This window comes from Nestor notabilis, unplaced genomic scaffold, assembly GCF_000696875.1.
Source record: "Nestor notabilis isolate BGI_N333 unplaced genomic scaffold, ASM69687v1 scaffold16105, whole genome shotgun sequence".
NCBI lineage: Eukaryota > Metazoa > Chordata > Aves > Psittaciformes > Psittacidae > Nestor > Nestor notabilis.
Genome location: NW_009928979.1, coordinates 1,701 through 18,788, shown reverse-complemented (window position 1 = coordinate 18,788; position 17,088 = coordinate 1,701). Strand labels below are relative to the sequence as shown.

The following is a 17,088-nucleotide window of genomic DNA, read 5'->3' as shown; positions in this document are numbered from 1 at the left end:
GAGGTTCACGAGGTTGTAGGGATCCAGTAGGAGATGACTGATTTCTCCCCCCACACACATACACTCCACCCCACACCCCCTCACCCACCCACCAGCAAAACATAATGCTGTACTATTTTTGGCAGCAGGGAAAGGGCCTCCCTGTGAAAACAGAAAGCAGTGTATTTCTCAGTTACATCACTTTGCAATCTAATGCCGTGTTGTGCTCAGTGTTTTTGTGGTGATGCAAGTCTTTTTTTTTTTTTTCCTTTTTTTTTTTTTTCCTCTCCCTTCAGCCGGTTGGATTTTCCCCATCTTACAGCACCTCGCAGGTCTCTTCTCTGAGCAGTACGTTGCCTGAGTGAGTGGAAACATACAGATCAGCTGCAGGTTTCTGACTACAAAAACAGAGTGAAAGAGAAAGAAAAGGGTTGAGAAAGCTGAGACAAATATTGACCTGGACTTATAGAAAGACATCCAATGGCTGAATAAAGAACCCCTGTTCATGTTTTGGGATATTCTTTCAACTGGCTGGAACGAGAGCGGATCAAAAGAATGGGAAATGCCAGCAGACCCTTTAGAAGAATTGCTTATTTCTTATGCCTTTTATCTGTGCTTTTGCTGACTGAAGGGAAGAAACCAGTGAAGCCAAAATGTCCTGCCTGGTGTACTTGTACCAAAGATAATGCTTTATGTGAAAATGCCAGATCTATTCCTCGCAGCGTTCCGCCTGATGTTATCTCACTGTAAGGGCTGTAAGCATTTGGTTATTTAATTTATGATTTAAAATGAACTGGGATGTGTGGTGTTTTCGGTGCATACAGAAGGATGCTTGCTGCAGGGAGTACCTCCAGCATTCAGAATCATCAGCTAATGTGTTAAAATTGTGCTTCATCCTTGAATCCTGATTCTTACATTTCTTTCATCTGTCTGTCTGTCTGTGTATGTGCACACATCCCATTTTATACCTTCTTCTATACTACATGAAACCTGTGACATTCATTTTTTTTGTTGATTTTTCTTTTTTTTTACTTACATAAATAAATTTCTCTGTGATGACCAGATCAGTATTATAACCATGGATATATGAGACTACATTAATACAAGGTTGTTTTTTTTTTCTTTCCAGATCCTTTGTGAGATCTGCTTTTACTAAAATCCCAGAAGGGAGTTTTTTGCTCACACCATCTCTGCAGCTTCTGTGAGAAATATTTATATGATACAATTTTTCTTATGAAATGTATATGTATCCATAAATATTTTAGAAAGGGTCTCAGTATTAATTTTATAAGAAACAGCAAGAGAAGATTCATTAGATTACAAAATACAAGACTTCTTAGCAATCTGAAGGATAGTGCATGTTTAATTTTTTCAAAGTGTATTTACTTTGTATTTTGCAAGGTTATCTGTTGTCAGTGCTACTTTGATAACATGCTGAAGCTTTTTGGTGGCAGAACGTATGCTATCTTCATCATACTTTAATTAACATTACAGTAGGGACTTCAGCATTGCAACAACTATTCATGTTTCTTTTCTGCAGTCAGGGGGCCTGATCCCAATACAAAGCTGACCATTTGCAACTCCCACCAACTGTGAGTTCTGAACCCCTCAGATCAGACCCTTCATTGCAGTGGGACAGGTCCTGAAGCCCTTTTCCATGTAAAATTGCCATTGACTTCTGTGGAAGTTTAGTCGCTTCAGTGGGAGTTTTGCCTTCATAGCGCCTGGATTTGACCCTATTTGTTATTTCGTGTTCTTTGAAAAAAGCAAAAAAAGTAATGAAGATTTTCTTCCAATTAAAAAAAAAACCCAAACTAAAAAAAAGCAGTTATTTCAAAATCAAATACTGCAATGAGGTATACGCAGAGAGAGAATATTTTGGGATGTTTAACTACTAGGTGCATTTCTATATAGGATTTTTACAGGCTCACAGGCTTCCCTGGAAATGTGGGCATAGGATTATATAATTGTGAGCTATAGAGAAGTAGAGGGGGTGTAACCTGAACTGTTTATAGTGGATGTGCTGCCAGCCTGACACACACCCAGATTTGTCTCAGAAATCCGGCAGGACAGACTCCCTGATGTGATCAAAACCAAAATTGGACGTCTGTCCCAGACCGACTTCCCGTGCACTCTAGATGTGGTCAGAAGTGTAATGTTGATGTATTGGAACCCTATGGCTGATTAAACTGCTGGTGCACCGATAGCTGAAGCCCTGACCCTAGCTGTACTCTGCTACCTCAAGTGGAGCTGATAAGGAGGTGCAGACGTACTGTACAATTTTGGATACAGGGTAAATAGGTAAATGCAGTTACTATGGAAACCTAAATGCTTTTGCACAGTGCTTTATTCTGGAGAAGCTTTTCCCAGGTGGTCACAGATCACAAAAGGGACACATTTCACGTAATTCCTGGAATGGGCCTTTCAAAGGAAGGAAAACTGAAATAGCAGCATTGGTGGAGCTTGTATCAGAAGAGAGTGAGTAGGACATCATCTCTCTTGGCTACGATACGCCACCTACACTTAACGATCCTGCTGCCAGGGAGGCAGAATTGGGTAGGGTGGAGTAGGACAGACACAGTCATCTTATTATGAGTTATTATAGTGCCTGGCACGGTGGGGTCTGGCAATGGCTTATGGCATTTTGGTAATAATTTGTATGGTCTGCCATATGCTGAAGTGCATGTTCTAAATTGCTGTTAATAAATGCTACAACAAAAGCTCTGACCCCAGAAAAGCTGTTTTTGTTCCATTACGGACTTCAACGAGTGATCTGTTTTTCAGACATATTTCTAACATGGTAGCCGAGCTGCTTGCCATCTTTGAGAAGTCAGGCTGCTGATCTGAGGCAAACATTTCCTTAAACACACACCACAGGAGGCAGGATTGTATCTGTGGGATCAATACTCCAGATCGTACATGGGAAAGGAGAATTTCCACCTTTGGCAGAAGATAGTAAGAGAAATAAGAATATGGAAAATTCAGGTTAATTAAGTTTTAGCTTTGCATGATTATAGCTGTATCAGTAGGTTTAATTTAGCCAATAGCAAGATTTAGCAGCCTATATGTCTTTGGAATAGTCTTCAGCATTACATTTTTGCAGTCCAAATGTAACTTGGTATCTCCAGTATGACAGTCACACATTTCTGAGTGTGGAATATATCTGCTGCTATTATTATTTACTACTATTTTTACTGTAGTAGTGGCAATGGTCTCTGGAAAAATCATGGTCTCGTGCTAAACAGTATGTGTAAGTCCCAAGCCAGGAGAGCTTCTTGAATAGTATGGATGATATGCTCTGTGCTCTTCATGTGACAACAAAAATACGAAGGGCCTACAAGTGCCAGCAGGAGTGTTCCCTAAATGTAGAGAAAATATCCCTGCTCTTGTCTCCAGCACTCATAACTGTGAATCAGCAACGTGCTGAGGGTGCTTCTGTAAACTGATGACATGAAAGCCCACAGAAAGAAAGGAGGTAATCATGGCACCTGCTAGCAGTAGACAGTTCCTGCTAAGCAGTATAGTCCCTAGGTACAGTGCAGTATCTTCAGCCTCTGTCCCCAGAAGTAGCTGGCTGGTGGGTCACAGATCATGCAAATCTAGTGTTTGAGGTCAGTGACACGGAGAAAAGCCACTTTGTGCATCAAATATGTGTGATACAGCCATTGGGGAGAGGTATGAGACGGGAGGCAAATGAGCTCACCAAGTGCAAGACCTACTCTATAAGCCTGACAATCTCTAAAATAGCTATACTATTTAAAGAGATACCACCGTGTTCTTTAGGAGGGTAGAGTGCAGAAAAGGAAAAATTATCCAGTGAAATCACATCAGAAAAGTAAAATTAGTTACAGGCAGCAGATTTACTAAATTGGTCTTCTGATTCAGAGATTTTACAAAAATACTTATTTTCTCTAAGAAAGAGAAGTATTTATTGTTTCTAACAAAAAGGAAGATTTTCCTGCTTGTACTTTTCACACATATAAAATTACATATTTAAAGTGGAGAAAGCACAGTCTGCAATAGCTAAGTGAGAAAACAAATCAACTGCAATTTATTCTTAATGCATATTTCAAAATAAGAGATGAACTGTCTTATTAAGTGTATTAATTCATACTTGCAAATCTTGCATTCCTGAATGCCTAAAGATGTCACAGTGTAAATCTATTTATCCATCAGGTCTAACTGAATAAAATATAGATGTGCATCTAGTATTCCACCGGGCAAAGTTCATTGTACTTGACAATGCCTCAACATATTAAGGGTGTGGCAGTCCAGAGCTGAATTAAAATGGGCAAATGCAAACATGGCTGATGATAAGCATAAATAAAGCTGGAAAAAAATCAATGCTGGTCCACTTTTAATGCTTACAAAACTACATAAAATTAAATGTGTTGCTGGTATTTTTACTGCTAGATGGATCAAAAATACATGAATGCACTAAGAACTATCTCCAGCTGGTATAATGTGGTCTTAAAAATAGTTTTGATTTGAACACTGATTAAATTAAGAGGTTTTCCTTTTTTTTTCTCAGTAACTTTTTAGTACTTTCAGGTCAAATATGCTCACAAGTTCAACTTGTAAGTTAAGGGATTTTCCTGCCTGTCGGTGATGCGAATTCAACCTGATGTCTTGCTAACCAGCTGAATACGTTCCCTATATTGTCATCAAAAATAAGTGTTCTTCAAGACAAATTAGACCTCTCTAGTACTTGAATATTTCATTGTCGACCAAGTATGTCTCCAGTGGCGCTTGTATGATCCCATTGTTTTACTGGCACGATTAACCCACGTTTACATCCCACAGAAGTCAATGGAATTTTATCAAATTGCCCCAGCAAGCAAAGCAACAAGTTGCTGGCCCCTTCCCTTTGACCCAGGCTATGGTGCAATATCTCAGCCATACAGTCCTGTAGTGCTTGCAGAGACAAAACCATGAAACCAGGCAGTGGAAATCTGGCCTACTATGGCTTGCTGAACTGTAACGATGCTAATAGCCTAATGGTCTTTTGTTTTGCACTTCTTTATGCAGGTTGTTTACATCCAACACTTTTGATGTTATTAGCGATGATGCTTTCATGGGTCTTCCTCATCTAGAATATTTGTGAGTGGACAAAAGTATATTTCCTGGCATTGTTGAATAGAGTGGGTGGGCTTCCAAGTTCCAGGCATTGCTTTGACCAGAATGACTTTACGACCCGTTACAGGTTCATAGAGAACAACAGCATTAAGTCAATTTCAAGAAATACTTTCAGAGGACTGAAATCTTTAATTCACCTGTAAGTAAAGTGGTTGAATGTATTACTTGGTATTTTTAATATAGTAACTGAACCACTGTGTTGTTGAATTTTGCATTTGGATATACAGCTGTACACATTTGTTTAAGCAGTATTAATAGTCCTTTAATTAGAATGTTAATCTTTGTGTTCCACCAAAGACTCCCAAACTTGTGGTATGTGTAGAAGGCCAGGACCCAAAGAGCTTCCAAGCAGTACATGTTTGGCAGTAGCTCCCTGACTTTCTCTGCTCAGAACACTGGGGATTTCCAGCTGAGTATGTAGGAGCAGGTAGAAAGCAGAATGCGTCAGGACTTGGCGCTGATGAGGGGAGTCCCAGATAGGGACTTGGAGAGGAGGAACATGGGAGCTGTGGTCAGCACTGATGTGCCACAGTGGTGAGAGGCTGAAAGGTGGACACACGCCTCTTCCCAGGTACCCCAGTGTGGCATGGATACAGGAGAATATGACAGCCATTCCTGGGACAGGCCATCAATGTCTGTAGTGTGCACTTCAGCCACTAGAGTGTATCCAGCAGAATTTGACTAAGTAAAATTTGAAATTTCCCACCTTTTTAAATAGAAGGGTTGCAATAAGATGCATTTATTATAACTTACTGATCCGCTTCTTCCACTTAACTGTATGGCATAGCATCTTTTAAACTCCATCAGGATTGGCTTCAAAGCCCTGCTCTGCACTCTATTCTCTCCTGCACATGAGCAAGCGCATCCCATGGTCAGGATCTGTTGTGCACAGACACAAGGAACTTCTTAACATTCTTCGTGTTGCTGCTCAGCCCTTCAGCTATCCTGGAAACATGCCTAACCCTTGCCCTCTGATATGCTGCAGCCCCGTTGCTGCATTAGCCAAGAGGGGAAATAATTAGTCAAAGGCACTCTGGATGCTAATGTGGCCGTTCAGAGCAATGCTTCCCATACTCACACCAGCAAAGGCATTTCTCATGCTGTGCTCAGTAGGTGAAACTGCACATTGTCAACAAATACCTGTAGCATTCCACTGCAAACACAAGAGTAGCATCCTCAGGCTCTGAGCTAGCAAGACAGTTTTTAGACAGGCTTTTGTCTCTTATTTTACATTAAGTTTATCTTTTAGCAATATTTTTATTTTAGCAAGCAATAAATTTATTGGAAATACAATATGTACTGTAGGAAAACATAAACAATTACAAGAATGCTGTAAGAAAAAGGAGACTGAAACCTCTGGGGTGTGCCTGACATGGGTTTGTACCCAGGTCTGAGCATTTGCATTCTGAAGCATATATCTTGGGGTGTGTGTCAGAGGCAGGGGAGTGGATTCTGACCTTTTGGCCTTAACCCAATAACCTCCAAGAGGATTTTGAAACAGGGTCATTTAACTTTTTCTTTCATATATTTTGACACAGGAGAGAAAGCAAAGGTTCCATTTTAAATAGTTAATGCATAAATATAATAGTTGAATTGCAGTTCACCACATTCTTCACCACATAGTAAATGTACCATAAACCACTTTACTCTTCCCTTTTTGGTCAGAACAGACAAGACTCAGAGCTGTGAGCCCAAGCCTACTGTGACTACTCGTGTAGATAAAATTACTTATAGAATACCTCTGTGTCTGAGGAAGAGGAAAGAGTGAGTGAAAAAAGTGTATAAACAGGCTGGGCACATCCCATAAAAATCCATATTAGAGGTATAGACATACTTACAGTATTATTAAAAAAGGCAGATAATTGGATAAGGCTGGTAACCGGGACCCTATCTTCAAAATATTTATGCACATGAATAGCTTTATATTCACAAATGGGTCTGGTACATTATTGATCACATTCATTTATTTATTTAGTAGCTGTTGCTGCCAGGGAGCAAATTGCTTTCCTAACACAGAGGAAGGCACAGTTTCTTTTATACAGAGCATATAGTCCAAGAGTAACGTCTTGTCTTGCCTGTTATTTTGGATTCTGGGGGTGCTTCAGCAGTTTCGTAAGAGAAAACATATGCAAAAGCTAGAACCACAAGTGAGGAGCCACTGTGGTTTGCATGTGGTTGCATGCACATTTTGGGGACATAGATTTGTGCATCATGCTGCTATTGCGCGTGGAGTGCTATTGATGAAGACAATGAGAAATTTGCAGAAAGTAACTGCAAAGGCAGGTCCATTAACCACAGAATGTGACTAGTTTAATCTGCTTGCAAAACCACTCCCCACCCTTTGGGGGAAATTGCACATACGCATTAAGAATAATCATTTGGCACCCTGAGGCATCTCTCATTTGAGAAACAGGAGAGTACTTGTGTACATAAAATATATTAGGAAGAACCACAGTAAATAAGCATACAAATGAGTTCCATGAAGTTAGAGGAGGAGATGAACTTTGTTCTATTTATCCTGTTAACTTCCTTTTCACAACATAACTTTTGCAATGCAGTAAGCTATCCAAACATTTGTATTTTTATAATGCAATTGACTTTGATAATTATAGTGTGCCCTTATTGTAAAACAGAGCCATCTAGTATGTATCATTATGCAACACAATTGCTGCTCAGAGTATATTAAAGAACAGAAAAATTAAAGAAAAAGCGTATTTCTTTTACTAATTTACTATTTTAATGTCAAAATCTTAGTTAGGATTGGACAGTAATTTCTATGCACAAAATGTAATTTTGATTGCATTTCTTTCAGAACTGCAACCATAAGTTTAACTGCATGTTTGGTTCAACCTTTACTCTCTTACTATAAGCCAAATACCACATACAGCACCATCTAGGCGAGCCAGTGTTTCCTAATATATAAGTATGCTTTTTAACAATGGAAAATAAAATGAGTAATTTTCATCCAAAAATTGGCAAATGCACCAACCTCGTGTAAATTTTTCTGTCAGTCACACTCCCATGGCAGTGGTGAACCACTGCTACTTCAAGTCTATCATCCCTTTCAGTTTGCTGTATGTTAATATATGAATAATATACAGGGCATTAAACCTGCCTCAACTTGCATGTCTACTTAGCTTTTTCCATATGAGTTACCTGACTTTTAAAGAATTGCTCCTGAGTGTAAAATTAAGCATAAGTGAAGCACGTGATACATACACCAAACAGTGTTACAATCAGATGTACTTTGAAAGTGGTGAAGTCAGAAAGGACTAATGGCATCATCTCATATTTACTGATAACACAAAGAATTTTAAATGAGGCAGCAGATCTAGTACATCTGGGCCTGTCTGAGAAATTAAGTGTATGCCCAAGTGGTTTTGCTTGGCGAGAGAAATTGTAGTTAATAAATAACTTTTATGCTTACAAGCGACAACAGAAGAGGTTCTTAAGTCTTACTAGCTACAGATTCTAAGTGGGATTTTAAACTAGAATGATTTTTTCTATTTTCATTTATTCTTGTAAGTAATAGATATATTGTTAATCAAAAGAGGTCTCAGCTATAACCTACATTACTCTTTTCCTGTCATGCCCTCAGTGACATCTCAGAGAACTCAGACCTTTAGTGGATTCACACAGACACGTCTGGCTGAAATGTAATATATTGCTTGTTCAAAGCCCGTTCGCATTTTCTCGTCACTTTTACTAGCTAGAATACTCACTGAATTTAGGTGAAGTTTCCCAGCATTAAAAACTGGGAATTAATAGCAGGTTTTTGCTGGTCTCATACACACATACTCACACACACGCATATTCCAGGAAAGAAATGAATGCTGATCAGCAATTTCTTATCTATTAATGCACGCATTTTTCCAAAAACTATGACCTAAACCTAAGTCCACTGAATGAAACCTAGTATTAAGATTTCCCTTCCAGAAGAGATACAAGAAAGCAGGAAAATTGCAGTAATACGAACACCGTGTATCAGTATCTCGTAAGGAAAACATCAGTAGGTCCAATCATGACTAATTGTTTTAAAATAATGGTGTTGGCAAAACACCAGAGGCGATTGCACTTTTTACCCTGCTAAGTGAAGTATTGTAATGTTGCAAGGCTGCTGAAGAGTGAGAACGCAGAAGGAGGCATGGCATTTTAGTGGATGAAAAGTCACAAAGTAAATGAGCTGTTCTTAAAAGCAATCTTTTAGAACTAAGTGCTGAAGAATACCAGGGTTCTTTACCTTAAGAAAAAACCCTACACAGTATTACACCTTGCAAAAATGTGTAATTTCATGAACTAGCACTGATACTGAAGTATCTTCTTTTACAGGAGTCTCGCAAATAATAACCTCCAGTCGCTTCCAAAAGACATATTCAAAGGCTTGGATTCTTTAACAAATGTGTAAGAAAGCAATTCATTAATCTATTAATTATACTAAAAATATAATGAGATTCTTTTAGAGGACATTCTGAGTAAACATTCAAACAGACAGACAATAATGGGATCTACTGGGTAGACTTCCCAATATGGGTAGGCTTGGGCTTTGTCTACTGTTGTTGATAATTTGCTTTAGTTTTTAATATTCCACCAGTTATGAAGATAAGTAATATTGTTAGTAGTTCATTTAGACATAGTGAATAAGAAGGAAGTATCCTTAGGGATGCATGAGAGAGAAGGTGGAAGGTATTTAATGGAGTAGCATTTCTATGGGCAAGCAATTTCTGGGAAGGCAATCTTTTATCACAAAAGCATGTGTCTTAGTAAGTACCACCTCATACTAAATCTAACTGCAATCAAACCAAAACACAAACTCTTAAAAATATATAACTTAAATACCAGCAAAAATACAAAATATAAACATATAGTTGCTTCACTGAAATATGTCCTGTTTACAACACCAATTCTGGTTCACCTGATGTGGGGTAATGAGCACAGAATGTCCTTTGCCTGCTCCCTGTGTTAACAAGGTAGGCTGAATTCATAGTGTAGTGCTGCAGTAGTAAGATGTGGAGATGGTCAGTGTATCTGGCAGCATTACTTGGCAAGACTGATCATGGCCAGGTGGTTACACAGTCTGGTCCTGGCACTTGCTCGTTCCTGCACATACGATCTGAAATGTGACTGTAGACAGCTGTAAGACTTGAACAGAACACTTTTGCTTGTGTCTCCTGAAGCCCTAAATGAGTATATCTAAAGGACATAGCAAATACTGACTGGCTGACCATCAGGTTACATTAATTCCACCTTTGTTATCTATAACGCTCTTATTGAGAAAGGGTAATCCAAAAGAAACAACCTCCCAAAATACGGGGCCAACAATTAGGTAGGCTTTTGTGTACCTGTAAACCTGGGGAAATCAACAAAAATTTCCTACTGATCAAGTCAAGTTCTTCTTGATAACTTCAATAATAATTAAGTCTGTGTGGGTTCCGGTATGTAGATTTAACTATGGGTCTCGACAAATTTAAGTCAGGAAGGTATCAACTCAGAATAAGCAAGAGGGCACATATTTAACAAGAGCTTAGTTTGTTGATGTCCTACAAGGAGTAATACATCAGCTAAGTATTTATTTTCAATGCATGATTTATTTATTGTAGAGATCTTAGAGGCAATGCATTTAATTGTGACTGCAAACTCAAATGGTTAGTGGAATGGCTGGGCAGCACCAATGCAACAGTTGAAGACATTTACTGTGAAAGTCCACCAGAATATAAGAAGCGCAAAATCAATAGCCTCTCTCCGAAAGAATTTGATTGCATTATTACAGGTAATGTGCTTCAAATTATTTAATCTTGTTAAATTAAAGTCAAAGCTTTATTTTTTTTTATACTAAGGTCCATTTTTGCAGGAATAATGGATGGAACTTCCACTAAAATCAATATGAATTCTGTGCAGGTGTAAGTCTGACTTGCAAATCACTTGGGAGTGGGGTCTTATGTTGCAGGTTCTACTCAGACTTTAATATGCTATATAAAGATTTGGAGAACTGGGACATAAAATAGCACCTTTTTTAATTGAGAAAGATCAAAAACCAAATTGCAGTGCTCCTTTATCAACAGGAAAATCAAACTTGTGATGAAATACTGTAATTTGTAATAAAATGGTATCTGTTAAGCATATGTATTTTCAATACAGTATGGAAAGTATCTCTGTGATTATCATGTTGTGTGCACTTTTGCAGAATTTGAAGTTTATCAATCCCTGCCATACCAATCTCTGTCAGTAGATACTTTCTCATACATGAATGATGAACACGTGGTTATTGCTCAGCCTTTTACTGGAAAATGCATCTTTCTTGAATGGGACCATGTAGAAGTAATGTTCAGGAATTATGACAACATTACAGGTATGAACACTGCTCAACAAATAACATTACAACAGCTGATCCAAGAAGTGGTGCTAACCCTGTCTTTTACTTTTCTTTTTACAGGTACTTCAACTGTTGTGTGTAAACCTATAGTTATTGAGAGTCAGCTGTATGTTATTGTCGCACAGCTGTTTGGAGGCTCCCACATATATAAAAGAGATATTTTTGCTAATAAGTTTATAAAAATTCAAGATATTGAAATCCTTAAAATCCGAAAACCCAATGACATTGAAACTTTCAGGATTGCTGAAGACTGGTATTTTGTTGTTGCAGACAGTTCAAAGGCTGGTTTCACCACGGTTTACAAATGGAATGGGAATGGATTTTATTCCCATCAGTCTCTGCATGCCTGGTACAGAGATACTGATGTGGAGTATCTTGAAATATCTGGCAAACCGCATTTAATTCTGTCAAGTAGTTCCCAAAGACCTGTAATATATCAGTGGAACAAAGGAACGAATGAATTTGTTAAGCGTTTTGATATCCAAGATATGGAAGATGCATATGCAGTGAAACATTTCAAAGTGAAAGAGGATGTATACATTTGCTTAACAAGATTTATTGGGGACTCTAAAGTAATGAAATGGGGTGGTTCAGCATTTCTGGATTTACAAAGGATGCCATCCCGAGGGTCAATGGTATTCCAACCGCTTCAGATAAGTAATTATCAATATGCCATTCTTGGAAGTGATTATTCTTTCACTCAAGTCTATTATTGGGATGCTGAAAAGGCAAAATTTGTGAAGTTTCAAGAATTAAACGTACAGGCACCAAGATCTTTCATACATGTCTCCATCGATAAACGAGATTTTCTCTTTGCTTCAAGTTTTAAGGGAACTACATTGATTTATAAACATGTCATAGTTGACTTAAGCGCATGACACTCATAATTCTGAGATTACATCAGACTTTCTACCATAAGTGGACAAAATGAACTAAATGCATGATGACTCTCTTATCTTACTTCCAAATGAATGCCTTTAAAAGTTGCGATTGCTAGAACAAAGTATTACTAGTATCTTCATCTCTAATTGTCAAGTCTAGTGGTGTTGGAAGTTGCATTTTTTAACAAAAAGAAATTAAATTAACTGTTCTTTGCATCCACAATATGTAAATATGTGTGCAACTGCATCTGTTGCTATAAAAAATATTAAGATGTACTTTTCCATTTATTTATTCACGTTTGGAACAACTGCCAAATAAAATGTTTACATTTTGTGTCTTTCACATTCCAAATATTATTTGCAGGTGATGCCTTTTATTTGTGTATATAATATGCCATATAAAATAAACCCAAGAAGGCATATTGCCCAATGCAGTATTGTATTGCATGGAAGACGCACAATATTGAAGATCAGGTGGGTGTTACATATACCAAGAAGTTCTTGATAAAAATACAGCATTGAACCTCAATCCTATAATTACAACCTGGACATATTCTTGCATTTATCTGAAGCTTCACCCACTTAAACAGGACTCCACCCAGAAAAAAGTGTTCATTGATATAGATCTGGTTGTAGGAAGGAGGGTTTGGTTATAATAGATCCAGCTGTAGGATGGGGCTTTGTACTGTGTATAACTGGAAGTACTTGTTTTTCTAAAAATATACAAAGAAATCAATAGAATAAAAGACGATGTAAAAATCTGTCTTTCTCCACCTCATGCTAAAGCAGCACAGATCAAATCTCTGGTATAACACTGGGGCTGTTACTGTGCTGAGAGCTAGAAGCAAAGCTTATTTTTAAGCTAGCATCATTTCTATATCTGAACTGTCACACATCACTTGCATGAATTCTGTGTGTTCCTGTCAAGTCTTTCCACTGTAACTGCAATTACTTAATCTTCAATGAATTTATTCATTATTCTGAATGAAGCTAGTGAATGCGAAGTAATTTTTTTCCACTACCCTGCAGTGAAGTTTAGTAACAGATACTTCTGAAATTCAGGGAACTTTGAACGTGGCAGGACAAATTCAGTTGGTGTAGCATATGCAACTCCAGGAAAGCTACCTATATCTGTTAAATTATACCAAGTCTGAATTTGGCATGAAAATCTATTACAAACTCAAAATAGACTTTTGTTTACATACATCTAGTACATCACTTGTAAGAAACATACACTGCTGCTGGAGCTCATTTGGTGCAGCTCGGGAAGAGAGCTCAAGTTGATTTTAGACACCTTTGCACTTCACCTGAAGTTAGGAAGCCTTGTGCTCCAGTGCCATCTTTAAAATATGCACATGAACACTGTGTATGTTTATACCCATTTCTACTATTTCTAACGTTCACAGACATTCATTGGCAAATAAGACCTAGCATTCTGTGCATGTTCAGCTAACCACACAAGCTGATTCTGCAAGCTAGCTGCTCCCTGTACCCACAGAGACCCCTGACAGAACATTATGGTGCTGCTGAGAGCACCTGCAGCAGACAAAGAATCATGAAGAAAAAAGACACATCATGTATTTTTTAAGAAGCCACTCCTAAACAGTATGCTTTCGTAATAAATAATAGAGTTCTTTTATATTAAATGTTACTTGAAAAGAAAAAGGTCCCATGTGAACAATACTACTCTAATAAGTTAATTTTTACGATGCCTTTTTAGCCATAGCTGCCTATGCTCTGGTCAGCATGTGGCTTAATAACTACCTATTCCATAAGTAGGAATCATAAGTAGTCATAGAATCTTAAGTAGTCACAGTGTGACCAGACAGGTTTTCAGAGTTGAAACCTCCAAATTTTTTCTTAATAAATACATTTCCCCAAATTATCTTGATAAAACCTCACTTGCTTGACAGGTTTCTTTTATAAATTTTTAGCTTTTATATGAGCATGATTTCAAACCCCAGATGAACCTAAATAATACTTTTATTGTTTCTCAGTGTTGCCTGCACATCTCTGATTGCCAATTCAGTTTGTCCATCTCATCTTCAATCCACCTTGTGTGGCAAAGGAACGAAATGCAAAGTCATGAACCAACCTCCAATCCACCAGCAAATCGTGAAGTGTTTTCTACTTCATCTTGTCTTTCGTTTTGGTCTTTTACTTAAGGTCTTATTGAATTATAAGTACTGATTTTGATCTGATTTCTCCCATTATACTTGCCTACATGCACTCTCTATCAAATTATGTTGATAATGGCTATGTATCCTTCTCATTAGGGACATATTATGGACGTCTGGCTGAATTTAAGTGGAATTGGATAACCTTGCTAATCTGCTACCAACATTTATTTACAAACACTATACCCCAATATATTTCCTCACAATTGTACCTTGAGAAGGTTATGTTTCATGGAATTATATTTCAGAGCCAGCCAGCTACACGCCCTCTGCTGCAATAATGCTATGACTGTTTTCCTGAGTTAACTTATTCTGAAATAATATAATGGATTTATGGGAACCCACTCCTGGATTTAAAGGAAGAGTTTAAAAGCCTGCAAGGGTGTGAGTGACTTGAATTTTACATTCATGATACCTGTAAAACTAGCCATGGTACAGCGGAGGCTGGTAAGGGATAAATCTGCTGGGTTAATCTGCTGAAGTACGCAACTGTGTTGCCAGTTTGGTTATTCCTTCAGGAAATTTTACCTGTAGCTAAGGACTAACGATTTGGAAAGTTCTTAATGCCTATGTCATGTTTGGAAGGTCAATTAATCACTATAAAATGCTCAATCTAAATCTGTGATCTTTCGAAAATCCCTTTCTCTATGTCAGGTGGAGATTCACAGGGACTAGAGCCGGTTTCTGCTTGTGCGAGCATAGCATTTCATTGCACCACATAAGGAATTGGGGTATTTTTAGAACAGAACTCATAATCCTTAATGTGGAAGACTGTAAAGGCTCATTAGGTGGCTCCTTGTGCTGTCTCTTCCTAATTTCAGAGACTGGGCATTTTAACAGCTCCTCTGAGCATAATGCCATATTGTGCCCTGTTCTTCTGCTCAGTATTCCTTCTGGTATCAGTGGAATTCCCAGACAAAAACTAAAATAGAACCTCTTATCATATATACATTGATACTTCTCTTACACATTGTTTAAATAATCCATTTCTTTCAGCAAAGTCTCTGTTACTTGTGGCTGACTGGTTGTCTTCTGTAGTTGTGGATGTAGATTTTCTAAACTCCCTAATCATTTTGTTTATGACTGACAGATCATGTAAAAGTATTATACAAGACAGTACTGAAGGTCATTAATGGATACTGCTGATCCCTGATGCTGATTAGTCATGTTAACGTCTAAGACAGAAAAAGCTGTTAATGGAATTATATTGTATTCTTACAAATACTTCATTATATTTTTAATATAATACAAATACAAAAGAACATGCACTTCTCTGCTCTAGAATGGATATATAAAATACATTCAGAATACCTGATATTACACCATGTGTAGCCTTTTTTTTAATTGTTATAATGTCTAGGACTTGCAGGGTTTTTTTTTCTACTTATTTTCCATTGAAAAAATATTCAAAAAGACAATCTACCTACTAAGAAGAAAATTCAGTAAGGAAAAATCTTGTTCTGTAAGATAACCAAGCAGAAATAGGGACAAATTGTATTATTTTGGAGTATGGAGTTGCATTTTAATTATAACTTCTCTTAATTCTCTTATGGTTATTTTTTTTAACTTTATTTGAAGGGGTGATAATGGCCATTCAAAGTACACTTGAGGATGGGAAACAATTATTAGCATAGTTAATAATATGCGTGATGTGCTTTGACATGTTCTAGTGGGAAGCTAAATGTCTAACAGCTGTATTTATGTATATGAGCATTACAACGTATTGTGTTAGTATTCATTGGAAAATAGAGTATTTAAATCATAGAAGTAACAAACAGTCCTTAGACTGTTGATGAACACTACTGACAATAGCACCAAGAGAAAGCAGAGAAGTCAGCATGCCCAAAATGTTACAACTAAGGACAGAATAAGACTACAGCAAGTCTCAAGAATCCAGGAGTCTTCTCTTTCAAGGAGATATTTTTTGTGGTGACACAAATGGGGCAGTAAATAGGCTACTGCCCACTGAAAGGGCCAGGGACCTGCCAGGGCAGGAAAGAAGTTGAGCCAGGTCAGCAGATGGAAAACACAAACCTGAACGCTCAATTCACTCAGCTGTTAATGCCTCCCCCACTGTCTAGCAGGTTTTCTCTCCAATTTGTTAATAAGTATTGCAATTGCAGCTACCTTTCATAGGCCTGCAAACCTTCTCCTCTCATACTTGGCGATCTGGAGACCCGAGCATGGTAGTAAAGCTGTGATTTAGACTCCTATTGATTAGAATGGCTAAAGATGTTTTTGTGGTCAGGAGTTAACCGATAAATGTTGAGGTCTTGGGGAGTTCAATTCCTCAAGACCAAGCTGTGGTACACTGCCTGACTTATTGCTAATGGCAACTTTTCTTCATTACTGATGACTCTGAATTCTAATGGCTGGTGTTACAGGCATGTCTCTGTTTATAGTTCACTTAAACAAAGTGCTCAGAGGCCAACCTAACCCTATTCCCATTCAGGAATTTTCCTGAAATGAACTATAGCTACAAAGACCTCCAGTGTGCTATACAGAAGTGGTGTTGTATTTCTCCTTTGAGACTTTGAATTTTTCC

The 17,088-nt window shown here is 37.8% G+C and overlaps 1 protein-coding gene across 1 annotated transcript; it reads left to right on the top strand.

The window, feature by feature from the left end:
- Nucleotides 1-273: 273 nt before the first annotated feature.
- LGI1 (leucine-rich, glioma inactivated 1) lies at nucleotides 274-12,718 on the top strand. Its single transcript, XM_010014784.1, has 8 exons — nucleotides 274-725; nucleotides 1,109-1,180; nucleotides 5,008-5,079; nucleotides 5,183-5,254; nucleotides 9,445-9,516; nucleotides 10,713-10,882; nucleotides 11,297-11,461; nucleotides 11,546-12,718. Exons 1-8 carry the CDS (start codon nucleotides 535-537, stop codon nucleotides 12,361-12,363), a joined length of 1,632 nt encoding a protein of 543 aa, XP_010013086.1. The 5' UTR covers nucleotides 274-534; the 3' UTR covers nucleotides 12,364-12,718.
- Nucleotides 12,719-17,088: the final 4,370 nt, after the last annotated feature.